At 39.3% G+C, this 16874-nt stretch overlaps 1 protein-coding gene across 2 annotated transcripts in view; it reads right to left on the reverse strand.

Moving 5' to 3' along the window:
• The window catches only part of mmp16.S (matrix metallopeptidase 16 S homeolog), a 160071-nt gene that overhangs the window by 71780 nt on the left and 71417 nt on the right, over positions 1-16874 (reverse strand). Inside the window, exons 3-4 of one of the 2 annotated variants that reach the window (XM_018223848.2) lie at positions 15216-15230; positions 12472-12594 (exon numbers count right to left, since the gene is read on the reverse strand). In XM_018223848.2, the coding sequence (XP_018079337.1) occupies positions 12472-12594; positions 15216-15230 (138 nt within the window). The remainder of the gene's footprint in view (positions 1-12471; positions 12595-15215; positions 15231-16874) is intronic. The other variant, XM_018223849.2, reaches the window with a different exon arrangement.

The following is a 16874-nucleotide window of genomic DNA, read 5'->3' on the forward strand; positions in this document are numbered from 1 at the left end:
CACCTTTCTGGACTGGGTGAGAACGTCCTGGAATCCTGGGTACTTGGAGACAAAACGTTGGACTATTAAATTTAACACATGTGCCATGCAGGGCACATGTGTTAAATTGCCTAGTCTCAACGCTGTCAACAGATTGCTTCCATTGTCACACACCACTTTTCCGATCTGCAGTTGGTGTGGGGTCAGCCACCGATCGGCCTGTGACTGCAGAGATGACAGGAGTACAGATCCGGTATGGTTTTTGCTTTCCAGGCACGTCATCCCCAAGACAGCGTGACAACGGCGTACCTGGCACGTCGAATAGCCTAGGGGGAGCTGGGGGTGCACAGGTGTGGAGGAGGAGAAGGAGGACCCAGCAGCAGAGTAAGAAGAAGAAGAAGACGAGGTAGAGAGCGATGGAGGAGTAGAGGTGGTGGCAGAACCGCGTGCAATCCGTGGCGGTGACACCAAACTCCACTGTTGTTGTTGAGCTACCCATTCCCTGCTTCCCAGCCATTACCAAGTTCACCCAGTGGGCAGTGTAGGTGACATACCTGCCCTGACCATGCTTGGAGGACCATGCGTCAGTAGTCATATGGACCTTTGGCCCAACACTAAGTGACAGAGATGCGGTAACTTGGCTCTGCACATGTTGGTACAGGTGTGGTATTCCCTTTTTAGAAAAAAAATTGCGGCTGGGTACCTTCCACTGCGGTGTCCCAATTGCTACAAATTTGCGGAAGGCCTCAGAGTCCACCAGCTGGTATGGTAAAAGCTGGCGGGCTAAGAGTGCAGACAAGCCAGCTGTCAGACGCCGGGCAAGGGGGTGACAGTCAGACATTGGCTTCTTACGCTCAAACATGGCCTTCACAGAAACTTGGCTGGTGGCAGATGACTGGGAATGGGAACAGGTGGTCAAGGTGGAAGGCGGAGTGGAGGGTGGTTCAGACGGGTCAAGGAGAGCAGAGGTAGAGCAGTAAGATGCTGGACCAGAAGGAGTGTGGCTTTTAGTTTGCCTGTTGCCTTTGAGGTGTTGCTCCCAAAGTGCTTTGTGCTTGCCGCTCATGTGCCTTCGCATAGAAGTTGTACCTATGTGGCTGTTGGGCTTACCAAGGCTCAGTTTCTGACTGCACTCATTGCAAATTACAATGCTTTTGTCAGAGGCACACACATTAAAAAAATCCCACACTGCTGACTTTTTGGAAGTGTGCGATCTGGCGGTAACAGTAGAAGTTGGCGGAGTTGGCGGTATTGGCGGCAATGGCGGGTGTGTTGGCCGGCTGAACACAGGTGACGATACATGTTGTTGCCCTGCTGATCCCTGCGGGCTGTCCTCCCTGCTTCTTCTAAGTCTTATTCTCCTACTGCCTCTCTGACTCTCCGTCTCTCCATCTGAACTACCCTCCTCTTGCTCTCTTCTACTAGGCACCCACAAAACATCAATCTCCTCATCATCATTCTCCTCAGATGCATCAATTTCTTCTGACACATCACAGAAGGAAGCAGCAGCGGGGACCTCCTCCTCATCACTCATTATGTCCATCTCTATCGTGTTCTCTGCCAGAATTAAATCTGGTGTAAGGTCCTCATCTCCTTCATCTTCTTCTGGCAATAATGGTTGCGCATTACTCAGTTCAAGAAACTCATTGGAAAATAACTCCTCTGACCCCAGTGAAGAAGGGGCACCGGTGGTGGAGGAAGTGTTACGTGGGGTGGCCATAGCAGTGGAGGATGAGGAGGATGTTGTGGTAAAGTTAGAAACGGTAGAGGATGGGGTGTGCTGTGTAAGCCAGTCAACTACCTCTTCAGCATTTTGGGAGTTCAGGGTCATTGGCTTTTTAAAACTGGGCAATTTGCTAGGGCCACAGGATTGCATAGCAGCACGGCCCCTAGCACGGCCTCTGCGTGGCGGCCTGCCTTTGCCTGGCATTATTTTTAAAAAAACAACAACAACAACAAAAACTCAGTTGGTTTTTCTGGAAACGATAATACACACAGCTAGATGGCGGGTTGAAGAAAACACTGTGCAAATAATGCCTACAAAGTCAACGTATACACTACTACAGCGGTGGATACGGATTACGTAAAATATATGAATGCTGCTTGAAAAAAGTAACTCAAGTGGTTTTTCTAGAGACGATAATATTATCAATATTTAGACAAAATGTGAACAAGCTCACACAGCTCGATGGCGGGTTGAAGAAAACAGTGTGCAAATAATGCCTACAAGGTCAACGTATACACTACTACAGCGGTGGATACGGATTACGTAAAATATATGAATGCTGCTTGAAAAAAAGTAACTCAAGTGGTTTTTCTAGAGACGATAATATTATCAATATTTAGACAAAATGTGAACAAGCTCACACAGCTCGATGGCGGGTTGAAGAAAACAGTGTGCAAATAATGCCTACAAGGTCAACGTATACACTACTACAGCGGTGGATACGGATTACGTAAAATATATGAATGCTGCTTGAAAAAAAGTAACTCAAGTGGTTTTTCTAGAGACGATAATATTATCAATATTTAGACAAAATGTGAACAAGCTCACACAGCTCGATGGCGGGTTGAAGAAAACAGTGTGCAAATAATGCCTACAAGGTCAACGTATACACTACTACAGCGGTGGATACGGATTACGTAAAATATATGAATGCTGCTTGAAAAAAAGTAACTCAAGTGGTTTTTCTAGAGACGATAATATTATCAATATTTAGACAAAATGTGAACAAGCTCACACAGCTCGATGGCGGGTTGAAGAAAACAGTGTGCAAATAATGCCTACAAGGTCAACGTATACACTACTACAGCGGTGGATACGGATTACGTAAAATATATGAATGCTGCTTGAAAAAAAGTGACTCCGGTGTTTTTCTGGAGACGGTAATATTATGGATATTTAGACAGAATGGGAACAAGGTCACACAGCTCGATGGCGGGTTGAAGAAAACAGTGTGCAAATAATGCCTACAAGGCCAACGTATACACTACTACAGCGGTGGATACGGATTACGTAAAATATATGAATGCTGCTTGAAAAAAGTGACTCCGGTGTTTTTTCTGGAGACGGTAATATTATGGATATTTAGACAGAATGGGAACAAGGTCACACAGCTCGATGGCGGGTTGAAGAAAACAGTGTGCAAATAATGCCTACAAGGTCAACGTATACACTACTACAGCGGTGGATACGGATTACGTAAAATATATGAATGCTGCTTGAAAAAAAGTAACTCAAGTGGTTTTTCTAGAGACGATAATATTATCAATATTTAGACAAAATGTGAACAAGCTCACACAGCTCGATGGCGGGTTGAAGAAAACACTCTGCAAATAATGCCTACAAGGCCAACGTATACACTACTACAGCGGTGGATACGGATTACGTAAAATATATGAATGCTGCTTGAAAAAAGTGACTCCGGTGTTTTTTCTGGAGACGGTAATATTATGGATATTTAGACAGAATGGGAACAAGGTCACACAGCTCGATGGCGGGTTGAAGAAAACAGTGTGCAAATAATGCCTACAAGGTCAATGTATACACTACTACAGCGGTGGATACGGATTACGTAAAATATATGAATGCTGCTTGAAAAAAAGTAACTCAAGTGGTTTTTCTAGAGACGATAATATTATCAATATTTAGACAAAATGTGAACAAGCTCACACAGCTCGATGGCGGGTTGAAGAAAACACTGTGCAAATAATGCCTACAAGGCCAACGTATACACTACTACAGCGGTGGATACGGATTACGTAAAATATATGAATGCTGCTTGAAAAAAGTGACTCCGGTGTTTTTTCTGGAGACGGTAATATTATGGATATTTAGACAGAATGGGAACAAGGTCACACAGCTCGATGGCGGGTTGAAGAAAACAGTGTGCAAATAATGCCTACAAGGCCAACGTATACACTACTACAGCGGTGGATACGGATTACGTAAAATATATGAATGCTGCTTGAAAAAAGTGACTCCGGTGTTTTTTCTGGAGACGGTAATATTATGGATATTTAGACAGAATGGGAACAAGGTCACACAGCTCGATGGCGGGTTGAAGAAAACAGTGTGCAAATAATGCCTACAAGGCCAACGTATACACTACTACAGCGGTGGATACGGATTACGTAAAATATATGAATGCTGCTTGAAAAAAGTGACTCCGGTGTTTTTTCTGGAGACGGTAATATTATGGATATTTAGACAGAATGTGAACAAGGTCACACAGCTAGATGGCGGGTTGAAGAAAACACTGTGCAAATAATGCCTACAAGGTCAACGTATACACTACTACAGCGGTGGATACGGATTACGTAAAATATATTATGGCTGCTTGAAAAAAGTCACTCCGGTGTTTTTTCTGGAGACGGTAATATTATGGATATTTAGACAGAATGTGAACAAGGTCACACAGCTAGATGGCGGGTTGAAGAAAACACTGTGCAAATAATGCCTACAAGGTCAACGTATACACTACTACAGCGGTGGATACGGATTACGTAAAATATATTATGGCTGCTTGAAAAAAGTCACTCCGGTGTTTTTTCTGGAGACGGTAATATTATGGATATTTAGACAGAATGTGAACAAGGTCACACAGCTAGGTGGCGGGTTGAAGAAAACACTGTGCAAATAATGCCTACAAGGTCAACGTATACACTACTACAGCGGTGGATACGGATTACGTAAAATATATTATGGCTGCTTGAAAAAAGTCACTCCGGTGTTTTTTCTGGAGACGGTAATATTATGGATATTTAGACAGAATGTGAACAAGGTCACACAGCTAGATGGCGGGTTGAAGAAAACACTGTGCAAATAATGCCTACAGGGCAAATAATGCCTAAAAGGTCAACTTATACACTACTACAGCGGTAGTAAAATAAAAAAAAGTAAAATAAAAAAAAATGAATATTAAAAAAAAAAAATTAAAGTTGGTGCTGCTGAACTACTAGGAGCAGCAGATTAGCACACCAGTCCCACTCCCCAACACTGCTAGACTAATAGCACTGGGCTCTTATAGTAGTAGTAGTAGTAGTAGTAGTAAAACAACAAAAAAATAAATAAAAGCAGTCCTTACAAGGACTACTGTTATTGCAGCAGTCAGCAGATGAGATCAGAAGCAGGACAGCTGCCCACTGCAGCTACATACAGAGCACTGCAGTAGAAGGTAGATTACTAGCCAGCAAAGCTACCTAAGCTTAAATGTCCCTCAAACCCCTGCAGACTTCTGTCCCTCCAATAACAGAGCAGTATCAAAACGATTACTAGCCAGCAAACTTTCAACTGTCCCTGAAATCACTAACAGGCAGCAGCTCTCTCCCTACACTATCTCTTCAGCACACACAGGCAGAGTGAAAAAACGCTGCAGGGCTTCGGTTTTTATAGGGAAGGGGAGTGGTCCAGGGGAGAGCTTCCTGATTGGCTGCCATGTACCTGCTGGTCTGGGGTGAGAGGGCAAAAAAAAGCGCCAACAATGGCGAACCCAAAATGGCGAACGTCGCGCGACGTTCGCGAACTTCCGGCGAGCGCGAACACCCGATGTTCGCGCGAACAAGTTCGCCGGCGAACAGTTCGCGACATCTCTATTCAGTATAGATTCAAGTATAAGGGTAGGACTACACAGACGTTTTTGGCGCAATCCGATGTGCTGCGACAAAACGCCGGCAACAAATTGCATGCGACGGAAATAAGGTAAGAGATAGAAATGTCGGATGAAGTCGCAGCATTGATCCGACGCGACATGATGCAGACGAAGAGTGCCGGAAACGTCTGTGTAGTCCTACCCTTAAAGTGACCTGTGAAACACACACCAAAAATCATAGGTCTACCACATGTTTGACCCCTCTATAGTTACACCACTGGTCCCACCCCTTACTATTAGCTTTCCACTTGGGCTTCATCCGGATTACACTTTTTTATAGAGGCACTACACTTTTTTTTTTTTTTTTAAAGCACCTAGCCAAAAATAAGCATTCTTCAGTTTGCAAGGCTTAAATACATCATTAATTCCATAATATGTCCTTAATACCTTTATTTTCGTAAATGTAAACCTTTAGTTGGATTCAAAACATTGCAACATAAAAAAGCCCCTAAAAGTAGGATAACCCCACAAAACCATTTATTTTGGGAAGTACAGGTAAATAGCTCATCCTAGTCGGAATAACCAAACTACGACATTTTTGAAAATCCACTCCCAACATGATATTTAAAGAATCTTTTCTCCCACATGATTTTGGATAGAAAAAAAAAAAACATCATGATCATAAATACTATTGTTTTTTTTTCTAATACAGGTATAGGACCTGTTATCAAGAATGCTTGGGACCTGGGGTTTTCCGGATAACAGATCTTTCCATAATTTAGATCTTCATACCTTAAATCTACTAGAAAATTATATAAACATTAAATAAACCCAATAGGCTGTTTTTGCTTCCATAAGGATTAATTATATGTTCGTATCAAGTACAAGGTGCGGTTTTATTATTACAGAGAAAAAGGAAAGCATTTTAAACATTTGGATTATTTGGATAAAATGGATTTCTGGATAACGGATCCCATACCTGTAGTTTGATACCAATTATGCAAAAATAACGTTAAAAAGCCTTCTTTACCTAAACATTGTGCAGAGAATTACCAAGAGTATCATATAAGGACATTGTTTCTTGGTCTAGAACAAATATCAGTGAATTGTAGGGGAGGTGATTACTTTTGAAGGTTGCAACAGCATGAGAGCTATTGGATTTTTAAATTAAGTAGTTTACAACCCATTGAACTGAATACTGACTTGGACCTAGTAGTTTGTTTTTTTTTATCTTGATGTGTACAAACTGCATTTATTACAATGACACATAAAACATAGCAAACCTATTTATCCGTGTATATTTCTATGCAGAGTTCAAGTTTTTAGGCTAAGGGCACACTAGGCGATAGCGCCGCGATTTGACTCGCGGCGACTTTTCGCCGCGACTTTTAATCCGCAATCGCTGGGGAAACTTTGGCGCTGGCGTCTATGGGGAATCGCGACAAATCGCCAGCGTAAAAACACACGCGGCGATCTTTTTTCTATTGTCGCTCGAAATCGCCTAGCGAGGCGATTTCGAGCGACAATAGAAAAAAGATCGCCGCGTGTGTTTTTACGCTCGCGATTCCCCATAGACGCCAGCGCAAAAGTTTCCCCAGCGATTGCAGATTAAAAGTCGCGGCGAAAAGTCGCCGCGAGTCAAATCGCTGCGCTATCGCCTAGTGTGGCCTTACCCTTAAAGGCATAACACTTTATAAACAGTATAAAACAGCTTTTATTGTCAATGCTATAAGGCCATAAAAAGTTTGTTGATATGTGGTCTATGTATTTGGCTGTCTTGGGAATAGATACTTTTACAATATGTGTTCAGATCAATAGTGGTGGTCTTGTTGTGGTCTCAGTGTGTCATAATAAATTGCGGAGATGCTAATGGTTTATACTGTTAGCATAGGGTTGTGCTGCTTTGCTTCTGGAGTGAGAATGCCCTGGTATAAGGAGCCAAATATGTAAAGACGGCATTTATGGGCAACTGTGCCAATGTGTCAACAAAGCCCTTGGTTGTTAATGTCACCTACTGGATCAACAGTTGAGGTGTCCATAACATAGTAAGTTAGGTTGAAAGACACATGTCCATCAGGGTCAACTGTAAGTCTCTATATAACCTGCCTAACTGTTGGCTGATCCAGAGGAAGGAAAAAAAAACATTTGAAGCCTCTCCAATTTGCATCAGAGGGGTAAAAAACATCCTTCTGGACACCAGGATGGCTATCGGACTAGTCCCTGGATCAACTTGTACTATGAGCTATCTTCCATAACCCTGTAGTCCTTCACTTGCTAAAAATCCATCCAACCCCTTCTTACACTTACTATTTAAATTTCAGGATCATATTGGGCAGGCACAATGGGATGTAACTACTTTTGTTTTAGAAGGTTCATTGTGATTGTCCACTTGTTGAATAAATCAAACCATATATCTTTTAATGCCACGGTTGTTTGAAAGCTCATCGGCACATGGCAGCTGTTCCACATCTGATACAGCCTGTAGCATTCTCAACTATGTGTAGGAGGTTGCTCAGACATTGGCAGGCACAAGAGCAGCTACACAGGGAGCAGATAGCCATGTATACAGCGTTTACATATTAATTTGGCATTGGTAATAGGAACGCAATAAAGTATGCATATTAAATGTACAACTGCTTTAAAGGAAGGATGGGTCCTGAGCTATTTAATTGCCTATTGCGATATGGCCACTCCTTCTCTATTAATGTGTCTTTTACAACTAGACCTTGTGCCATCGGTATAAGTAAACATTATTATATCCTCCTTAGGATTATATATTTATAAAATGACCCACTGGCTACCTGAAGAGCATTGAGTGACTGAGAGATGGATGACTTGAATGATACATTAGCCAGGAGCTACAGCGATGAATAATTTTTAGTCGCTGGTGTCTCTTGAGGAACAGTGGCTAAGACACTGCTGTCACACATTCCTGATGGAAAGACATCATCATCAGCTACAGTTGAGGCAGATATGTAATTCTTAATATTCTATTTTGGAATATCTAGCAAGGCTGTGAGCAAGCAGAACTGCCCTTCGAGAGCAAAACCATACTAGTAAAACAATTAGATGGATCAGACGAGCCATCCATCCTATCCACACAAATAGCTGAGTGCAAAGTGATTGTTTCTCACTGTGAAGGGATCTATTGACACAATACAGGTAGAATATTCAGTTACCTGGTATGGTTGTCCTGTGAGATCTGAGTAAAAATCACTAAATAACAATTATTCTCATTGATCCCCTTCCTCCACTTTCCAGATGGGAATGAAAAGTTCCAGTATGGCAGTGCACCCTTCTGCGGGACACAAATGACCAGTAAATGATGTAATGAGCAAATAAACTAATTACCAATATTCATGTTCAGACTGTATTAAATGATAAAGACTATGGATACCATTCATTTCCAGATTTCCCCAAAGCACAGCGACGGAGTTTTCTCTTGATACAAAAAGATTTTATCATTAAATTGAACCAGGACCTTAACTCTGGTGTTTTATTTATTCGGGCAGGTAAATATTTATATATTATATAAACTTGACTGGATTTTAATTAGTAATCTGTAAAAAGTAAGTGCTAATACTCATGGGCATCTATGTTCATATTTCACGTGTTTAACGCAAGCTTGAGATACCAGTTTGAGTGCACCGTAATTCATCAGGTTGCACATACGGAGTTTAGCAACATGATATATTTATACAACATAATAGAAAAATATGATTGAACCCACAAAAAGTTGTATGATAAAAATGAATGTTGAAATATGAAAATGTATGTGTGGAATACATGGGATTTCATGCATTTAGCTATGTGCGTTTGGGCCCTTATACACAGGGAGTTGTACTAACTTGCCCTAATAGAATCAGTAGTATTTCATTACTGTTAACATATAAAATGGAAGATTACCTAGCATGCCATAACTAAGAATCGATTGCCTCTAAACGCTGTTGAATCAAGTAGGGATGTAATGCATCACTGTTACTAAATTAAGTACCAGATAATAATCTTGCTTGCATTATAAAAGGTTAACTATAAATCACCCCCTTTGTGTGACAGTGTATTGCAACATAAATGCAATATATAAATTAGTAATAACATTGCACGCTCATGTTGTACAGGAGTTAGCATCGATCTCAGGACTTTAATCTGCTTAAATCAAAATTGCCATCTACCTCTAACATACAGGGATTTTTTCCCCTCAAAATGCCTAAAGTATTGAAATTCATGCATATTTCAGTTAAAGAGATACTGACACATTCCTTGATAGGAATATGGCAGTATTACTAGGAGAGTAGGGCAATTGAGTTTGTTTTGATGAAAAGTACCCATAATCTGTCCCCAACCCAATAACACTGACCACATAGGATACTCCTACATGGCTTTTGGGTTTGACCCTTCAATGGTCTCATTGCACTCTGTAGAAGGATTGTGTCACTCCCAGCCCATAATGAAACTGTCTCTTTAGGTCCCCAAAATATCGACTGTGGTCAGTACTAAAGTTCCCTTTCGGCCAAATGCCAAATGACACTTGAGAAAGGGTATGTAATGACCCGAAACATGTCGTTTAGTAGCCCTAAATAAACACAACCACAGCGTTTTTTGGTATTGAGAAGTGCTCTCCTCATTCTTTAATTTAATGCCAAATGATACACTCTGGTCAAGCTAAACATATACATGGTTGTGTTTGGTTCATTTAAAATTGGCTCTTACACACCAACGCTAGAGGTATTACTGTACTATGTTTGCTTTAAAAGGAAAGTCAAAGGGACCCTAAAACACAGATAGCAACGTAAATTCCAAACTACATGGCTGGAGGACAAAGGTGCACTAGAATAAAAAGAGTCACATTGTCTTATAATATCCCTGTCTACCTTGCATTAACTTTAAGGTGAAGTTTCAAATACAAAACGTTAATTACAGTCATTAAGTACAAGCTCTTTATTATTACATAGCAAAAGCAGTCAGAAAAGAAGTCGTCACCCTATTTCAGCTATATCTGGATAACAGATCTAGAAGCTCTATTTTATTTTTGTATAGATTAAATCTCCATTAAAACGTGTTTATACTAATATATCATTTTATCTATCTATCTATCTATCTATCTATTTCTTTCTATGACTATGAAGATTCTCATTTATCCAGGCCATGGTATATCTAGTATAAGTAATTCTAGAGCAACTGGACATGCTGAGTAATGATTGAAGACATTTCACTACTGAAGAAGCTGCTCGGATGATTAGTGAAACGTCTTCAATGATTACTCAGCTCTAGAATTACTTATACTAGATATCTCTGGCTATATCTATCTGTCAAACAGGCAACAATTTTAAATGTAGGATAGCAAAACTCCAGTAGAATGCACTTCTGATGCACATTGTATATGAGGCATCCATAATAAAATCTGAAACACAAATTAACAAGGAAAATATAATTTATTGCCACATTTAGTCTTCACGCACTGGCAAAATGATAAAAGTGTCAAAAAGCAGAAGGAAACAATCCCAGCACATCCCGGGTTTCATAAGAATTACTATTCCTAAAGAACATAACATTTTTTATTGTCTGCTTCTTTCCTCATAACGGACAAGTGGACATTTTAAAATCAGTGACAGCTTATGATGGATTGAGGTTTTTTTTACTAATTATATCCAAATAATTGATATAAATGTAATTTTATTGACAGCCACGGTCGGCATTTGATTATGGGCCTGTTTTTCTTTCCCTTTTCCTCTAAATGTGCCCGGATACAACCCTTACTGAAATAGAAATATTCTCTATACAGAAAGTATACAGAACCATGAGTAATATTGTAAAAATATGCAGTAAAAATTGCCCCAAGGGCACCTCCAGTTATGTTTAATATTATTGTATCAGCACTGGCACTTTCAGGTGATTCCAGTTGAGCGTGATGGGAGGTGTCAGTAGACTAGGGATGCACTGAATCCAGGATTCAGTTCTGGATTCGGCCAGGATTCTGCCTTTTTCAGCAGGATTCAGATTCGGGCAAATCCTTCTGCCTGGCCGAAACGAATCCTAATTTGCATATGTAAATTAGGGGTGGGGAGGGAAATCGCGTGACAAAACAAGGAAGTAAAAAATATTTCCCCTTCCCACCCCTAATTTGCATATGCAAATTAGGGTTCTGATTCGGTTCGGTTTCCAGGCCGAACCTTTCGCGAAGGACTCGGCCGAATCCAAAATAGTGGATTCGGCGCATCCCTACAGGAGACACCACATTTTTTAACAAAATGCCCCAGACATGGAGACATGCAAATCACTCTTTTGCAAGTTTGGATTTATGGCTCTGAACTATTAGGCTGTATTTGTGCTATAAATGCAGCAGTTCTGGATGCATAGCTGGCCATAGGGATATAAAGGAGTGATTTGCATGTCTCATCCCATAAAGCCTTTTTAGCCCATCTCATCCTAACCAGGTTTGTTTCTCTGCAAGTGAAAACTGAAATTGTTCACAGGCAATCTGAGCTATAAATATCTTGAATCATCAACAACTTCATAACCTCTGGTATGGTGGCTTATTGCTGACCCAGAAACCACAAATATCCCCCAAAACTGGATTTAGTTTGACAACTTTCTCTCCTGACCTCTACAGATATTGGTCAAAGTTTTCAACAAATGCAGTTCTAAGCGTTTCCTTCATCTTTATTGCCTTGCTCATTAATATTTGTTCACTGCTTAATCCTTCCATATAGCATGTAACTAAATAGGACAAAAAAAAAAATGTTGCAAAACTAAGCTTTTTGATGATGGAAATGATAGCTTTAGCATGTATAGTGTATTGACGCAAGAAAAAAATCATCAATATAACTTTGGTTAACTGCTCATATAAAAGACTGCTTCATAATCCCCATGCCTAAGAAGCGCAGCAGTATATTTTGTTTACCTGTAGGTGATATGTTTGTGATGCCACTTCTGTCCCGTTAAGGCATATCGTTTTCTCCGGACATTAAATCTGGAAATAGGTCCTGCTTGATCACGAACTCCACACCGAGGTCTTTTCATCCAACTAAAGCATAAAATCACACAGTTAGAATGTTTTATTAATCTATTGTATAAAATTGTCCCTCTCGACAACTATAAATGAGCTTGATCTATTAGTTTATTGAACACTTTTTTGTGTTTAGTTGGTCTCTGAAATCCAAAATTTGCCTAGTAAGATACTAAATTGCAGTTTCTAAAAAAGAAATACCCAGTAAATAAATCAAGCAACATTCTATCAGACATGTTACCTGGCCTTATTCCTTCCAGAATCACAAATGTTTGATTTATATAATTAAAGAGACTATCACAATAAGTTGTATATGCACAATCACTACAAGTAATAACTGTGATATAGTTTAATTATGTAATCATGTAAGATAAACATAAGCAATGGCGCATCATAAGATTAACATATATAACAGAGCTCTAGGCTATGGCTTTTAAACTCATGGTCACTAGTTATGGGTGATAAATACTTTGAAGGCTGGATCTCTAGCAGCCAAATTGTAAAGTAAATTTTGAACAGAGAATAAACCTGGCCAGACACTCTAAGATTCAATAAACTGATAAGGATCATATCACTAAATCTGCTCTTTGTCTAACAGGAATTCCAGGCATCTAACAAGCCTAACAAAAACAGAATCACAGTGTCAAGGAAAAGGAAATACATTTTAATATAAAGGCTAATTTTGCACCTCTATATTTTAGCAAACCATTCTCTAAAAGGAACAGTGAATTTAATAAAGGCAAACGTTTGCCCATGTGTAGCAGCTCATAACATCCAATAAAATGTTTGATCTTGAACAGGTGATAGGTGAATGGTATTTGATGAATGGTTGCTATAGGTGACTAGCCAGTATCAAACTTTGCAACTTTTATTACAGATTCACCATAGTTCCCTAAAGGTCAGTGGTTCCCAATCGTTTTTCTTAGGGGAGATAACTGTTGTAGAATCAGCTTTAGGAACCAAAAATTGGGTTTGAACTACTTATTCAACCTATTTTAATTATTATGTTAAATAGGGAGAAAATTAACAAGATTTAGGAAGATCATGGAGACCAAGCTAAATCATCATGGAGAATATTTGGGCCGACCCATATGATAAACATCCCTTCAACAGGAGAAATCCCTGCTGTTTAAATATTTGGTATTAATTTACCATGATATGATTAATTAAGGAATAGCTATGATAAAATGCAATGCTTGGTACTGGAATGTATGCTGCTGCCCCTCCCGTAGTTGTTGACCTAAAACTCCTAGTAAGTAAATCAACAACTACTGAAGGCGTTTATGATGGACAACTATTATTTAGGCACTGATTGCATTGTAACCTCCACAAACATGAAGTCCATCAATTTCAGATGCCTGTTTGGTTTAATGCTGATGAATATGGTAACAGAAATAATTCTGGATGGTCTCTCATAATATGTACACCAAATAGAAGGCTATTTGAAGCCATTATACCAGTGGTTCTTAACAATTTTGTTTAGCCAGGGTACACATATTGGGGGTTATTTACTAGAAATGCAAAAATCACAAAAAATTTGTGATTTTTTTTTTTTTTTTTATAAAATCAGACTTTTAAAAGAATAACGAATTTTTCGGAATTTATTAAACCCCAAGGATGGAAAAGTCCGAATTTGAAAATCTCAGACCTGTCGAGGTTGCATATAAGTCAATGGTAGAAGTCCCAATGATTTTTTGATGTGAGCTGGGTTTTTGGGCAAAATTCTGAGTTTTCGGGTGAAAAATCTAAAAAAAAACGTGAAAATCTATTTGTTCAGAATTTTTCCTGCAAACAAAATTTTCGGGAAAGTGTATAAGCCCAAAAACCCATGCGGATTTGGTCTGAGTTTTTGTCAGAAAATATTGAGATAAATTCGGACTTTGATAAATAACCCCCATTTTACGTTCTAGAATCAGCCGCATGACCCAAAATTGGTTTAGAACCACTTATTTACCCTGTTTTAATCATTATGTTAAATTAGAGGGAAACAAATTCACATTATTTGTGAGAATTGTGGAGACCCAAAGTACAGAGCATGGCCCACAGGTTAAGAATCACTAGTTTATACATTACTAATATACTGTATATGTATTGGACCTGTTATGCAGAATGCTTGGGACCTGGGGTTTTTCTGGATAATGGATCTTTCTGTAATTCATACCATAAGTGTACTAGAAAATAATTTAAACATTAAATAAACCCAATAGGATGGTTTTGCTTCCAGTATGGATTAATTTTATCTTAGTTTGGATAAAATACAAAGTACTGCTTTATAATAGAGAAAAAGGAAATAATTTGTAAAAATTTGAATTGTTTGGATAAAATGGAGTCTATGGGAAATGGCATTTCTATAATTCGGAGCATTCTGGATAACAGATCCCATAACTGTACTGTGCATATCAGCAATCACGCAAATACAGATGGAGTAAACTTTATTCAGACAAAAGGCAGATGGCTCACCAAGTCCCACCATGTCACTGCATTGTAATCGTACTGTACAGGAAAGCTGTGACATGTTGTATCATGGTTTGCCACATGAGCCGTGTGATACATGAATCCAGACATACTATGCGTCATGGTTGTACAGTAATGCAGGTGTCATTTTATTTCAGCATAAAGTGTAGTAAGAAATGTCTCACCTCAATGTAATTTCACTACATCAGAGGGAAGAGGCAAAGGAATTAAACAAAAACACAGAACTATTACTTTTCATTAGAACGGCTCAGTAAATAGAAACAACATATATTACTTTTGGGTCATGTTTACAAAAATATATACTTTCTAGAGCAAGATAATGTCCCAATACATACCAATGCATAAATACCGACTGCCCTTATTTTTAACCGATAATTTTTAGAATGAATTCACCTGGAAATATCAATGTTTTTTTTAAAAAACGAAATAAATAAACTGAACAGTGGTAGCCAAACATTGCCATGAAATGGCACATTCGTGAAATGGAACATCTTGACTTGATCTTTTGGCTATAGACTAATGATGTACAAGTCAAGTGAAATAGAACCCAACCCGACCCCTTTCCCAACCTGAACCCTACCTGACCCTGTGCGGCAGCTCTATTTATAGGCCCCTGTCTGACCCGCCCATTTCTGACATCACAAAAGGTGATGGGGCAGGTGTGTGGCAGGAACGGGAAGGTCGATGGTGGGGAGAGCGGAAGGAAGAGCTCAACTCAAGGCTGTTCTCAACCCAGCGATCAGACACTGAAAGTGATACATGTATCTGTTATCCAGAATGCTTGGGACCTGGGGTATTCCGGATAATGGATCTTTTCATAATTTGGATTTTTATACCTTAATTCTACTAGAAAATTGCATAAACATTAAATAAACCCAACAGGCTGGTATTGCTTCCAATAAGGATTAATGATATCTTAGTTGGGATTGAGTAAAAGTTACTGTTTTATTATTACAGAGAAAAAGGAAATCATTTTCCAGAATTTGGATTATTTGATAATAATGGAGTCTATAGGAGAAGGCCTTTCCGTAATTCGGAGCTTTCTGGATAACAGGTTTCCGGATAACAGATCCCATACCTGTACCAACATTTTTTAGGAGCCCCTAACCTTGTTGGTAAGTAGTTAGTATTTTTTTACATTAAAGGAAAACTATACCCCCAAAATGAATACTTAAGCAACAGATAGTTTATATCAAATTGAATGACATATTAAAGAATCTTACCAAACTGGAATATATATTTACATAAATATTGCCCTTTTACATCTCTTGCCTTGAACCACCATTTCGTGACTCTATCTGTGCTGCCTCAGAGATCACCTGACCAGAAATACTACAACACTAACTGGAACAGGAAGAAGTGAGGAAGCAAAAGGCAGAACTCGGTCTGTTAATTGGCTCATGTGACCTTACATGTGGTTTGTATGTGTGCACAGTGAATCGTACGATCTCAGGGGGCGGCCCTTATTTTTTAAAATGGCAATTTTCTATTTATGATTACCCAATGGCACATACTACTAAAAAAGTATATTATTATGATAATGGTTCATTTACATGAAGCAGGGTTTTACACATGAGTTGTTTTACTCAGTATCTTTTAATAGAGACCTACATTGTTTGGGGGGTATAGTTTTCCTTTAAACATATAACAAAAGTACAGGTATGGGGCCTGTTATCCGGAATGCTTGTGACCTGGCGTTTTCCAGATAACGAATCTTTCCGTAATTTGGATCTTCATACCTTACGTCTACTAGGGTAGTAGTAAGTATTAAATAAACCCAATAGGCTGGTTTTGCTTCAGAGCTTTCTGGATAACGGGTTTCC

This window comes from Xenopus laevis, chromosome 6S, assembly GCF_017654675.1.
Source record: "Xenopus laevis strain J_2021 chromosome 6S, Xenopus_laevis_v10.1, whole genome shotgun sequence".
In the NCBI taxonomy this organism is placed as follows: Eukaryota; Metazoa; Chordata; class Amphibia; order Anura; family Pipidae; genus Xenopus; species Xenopus laevis.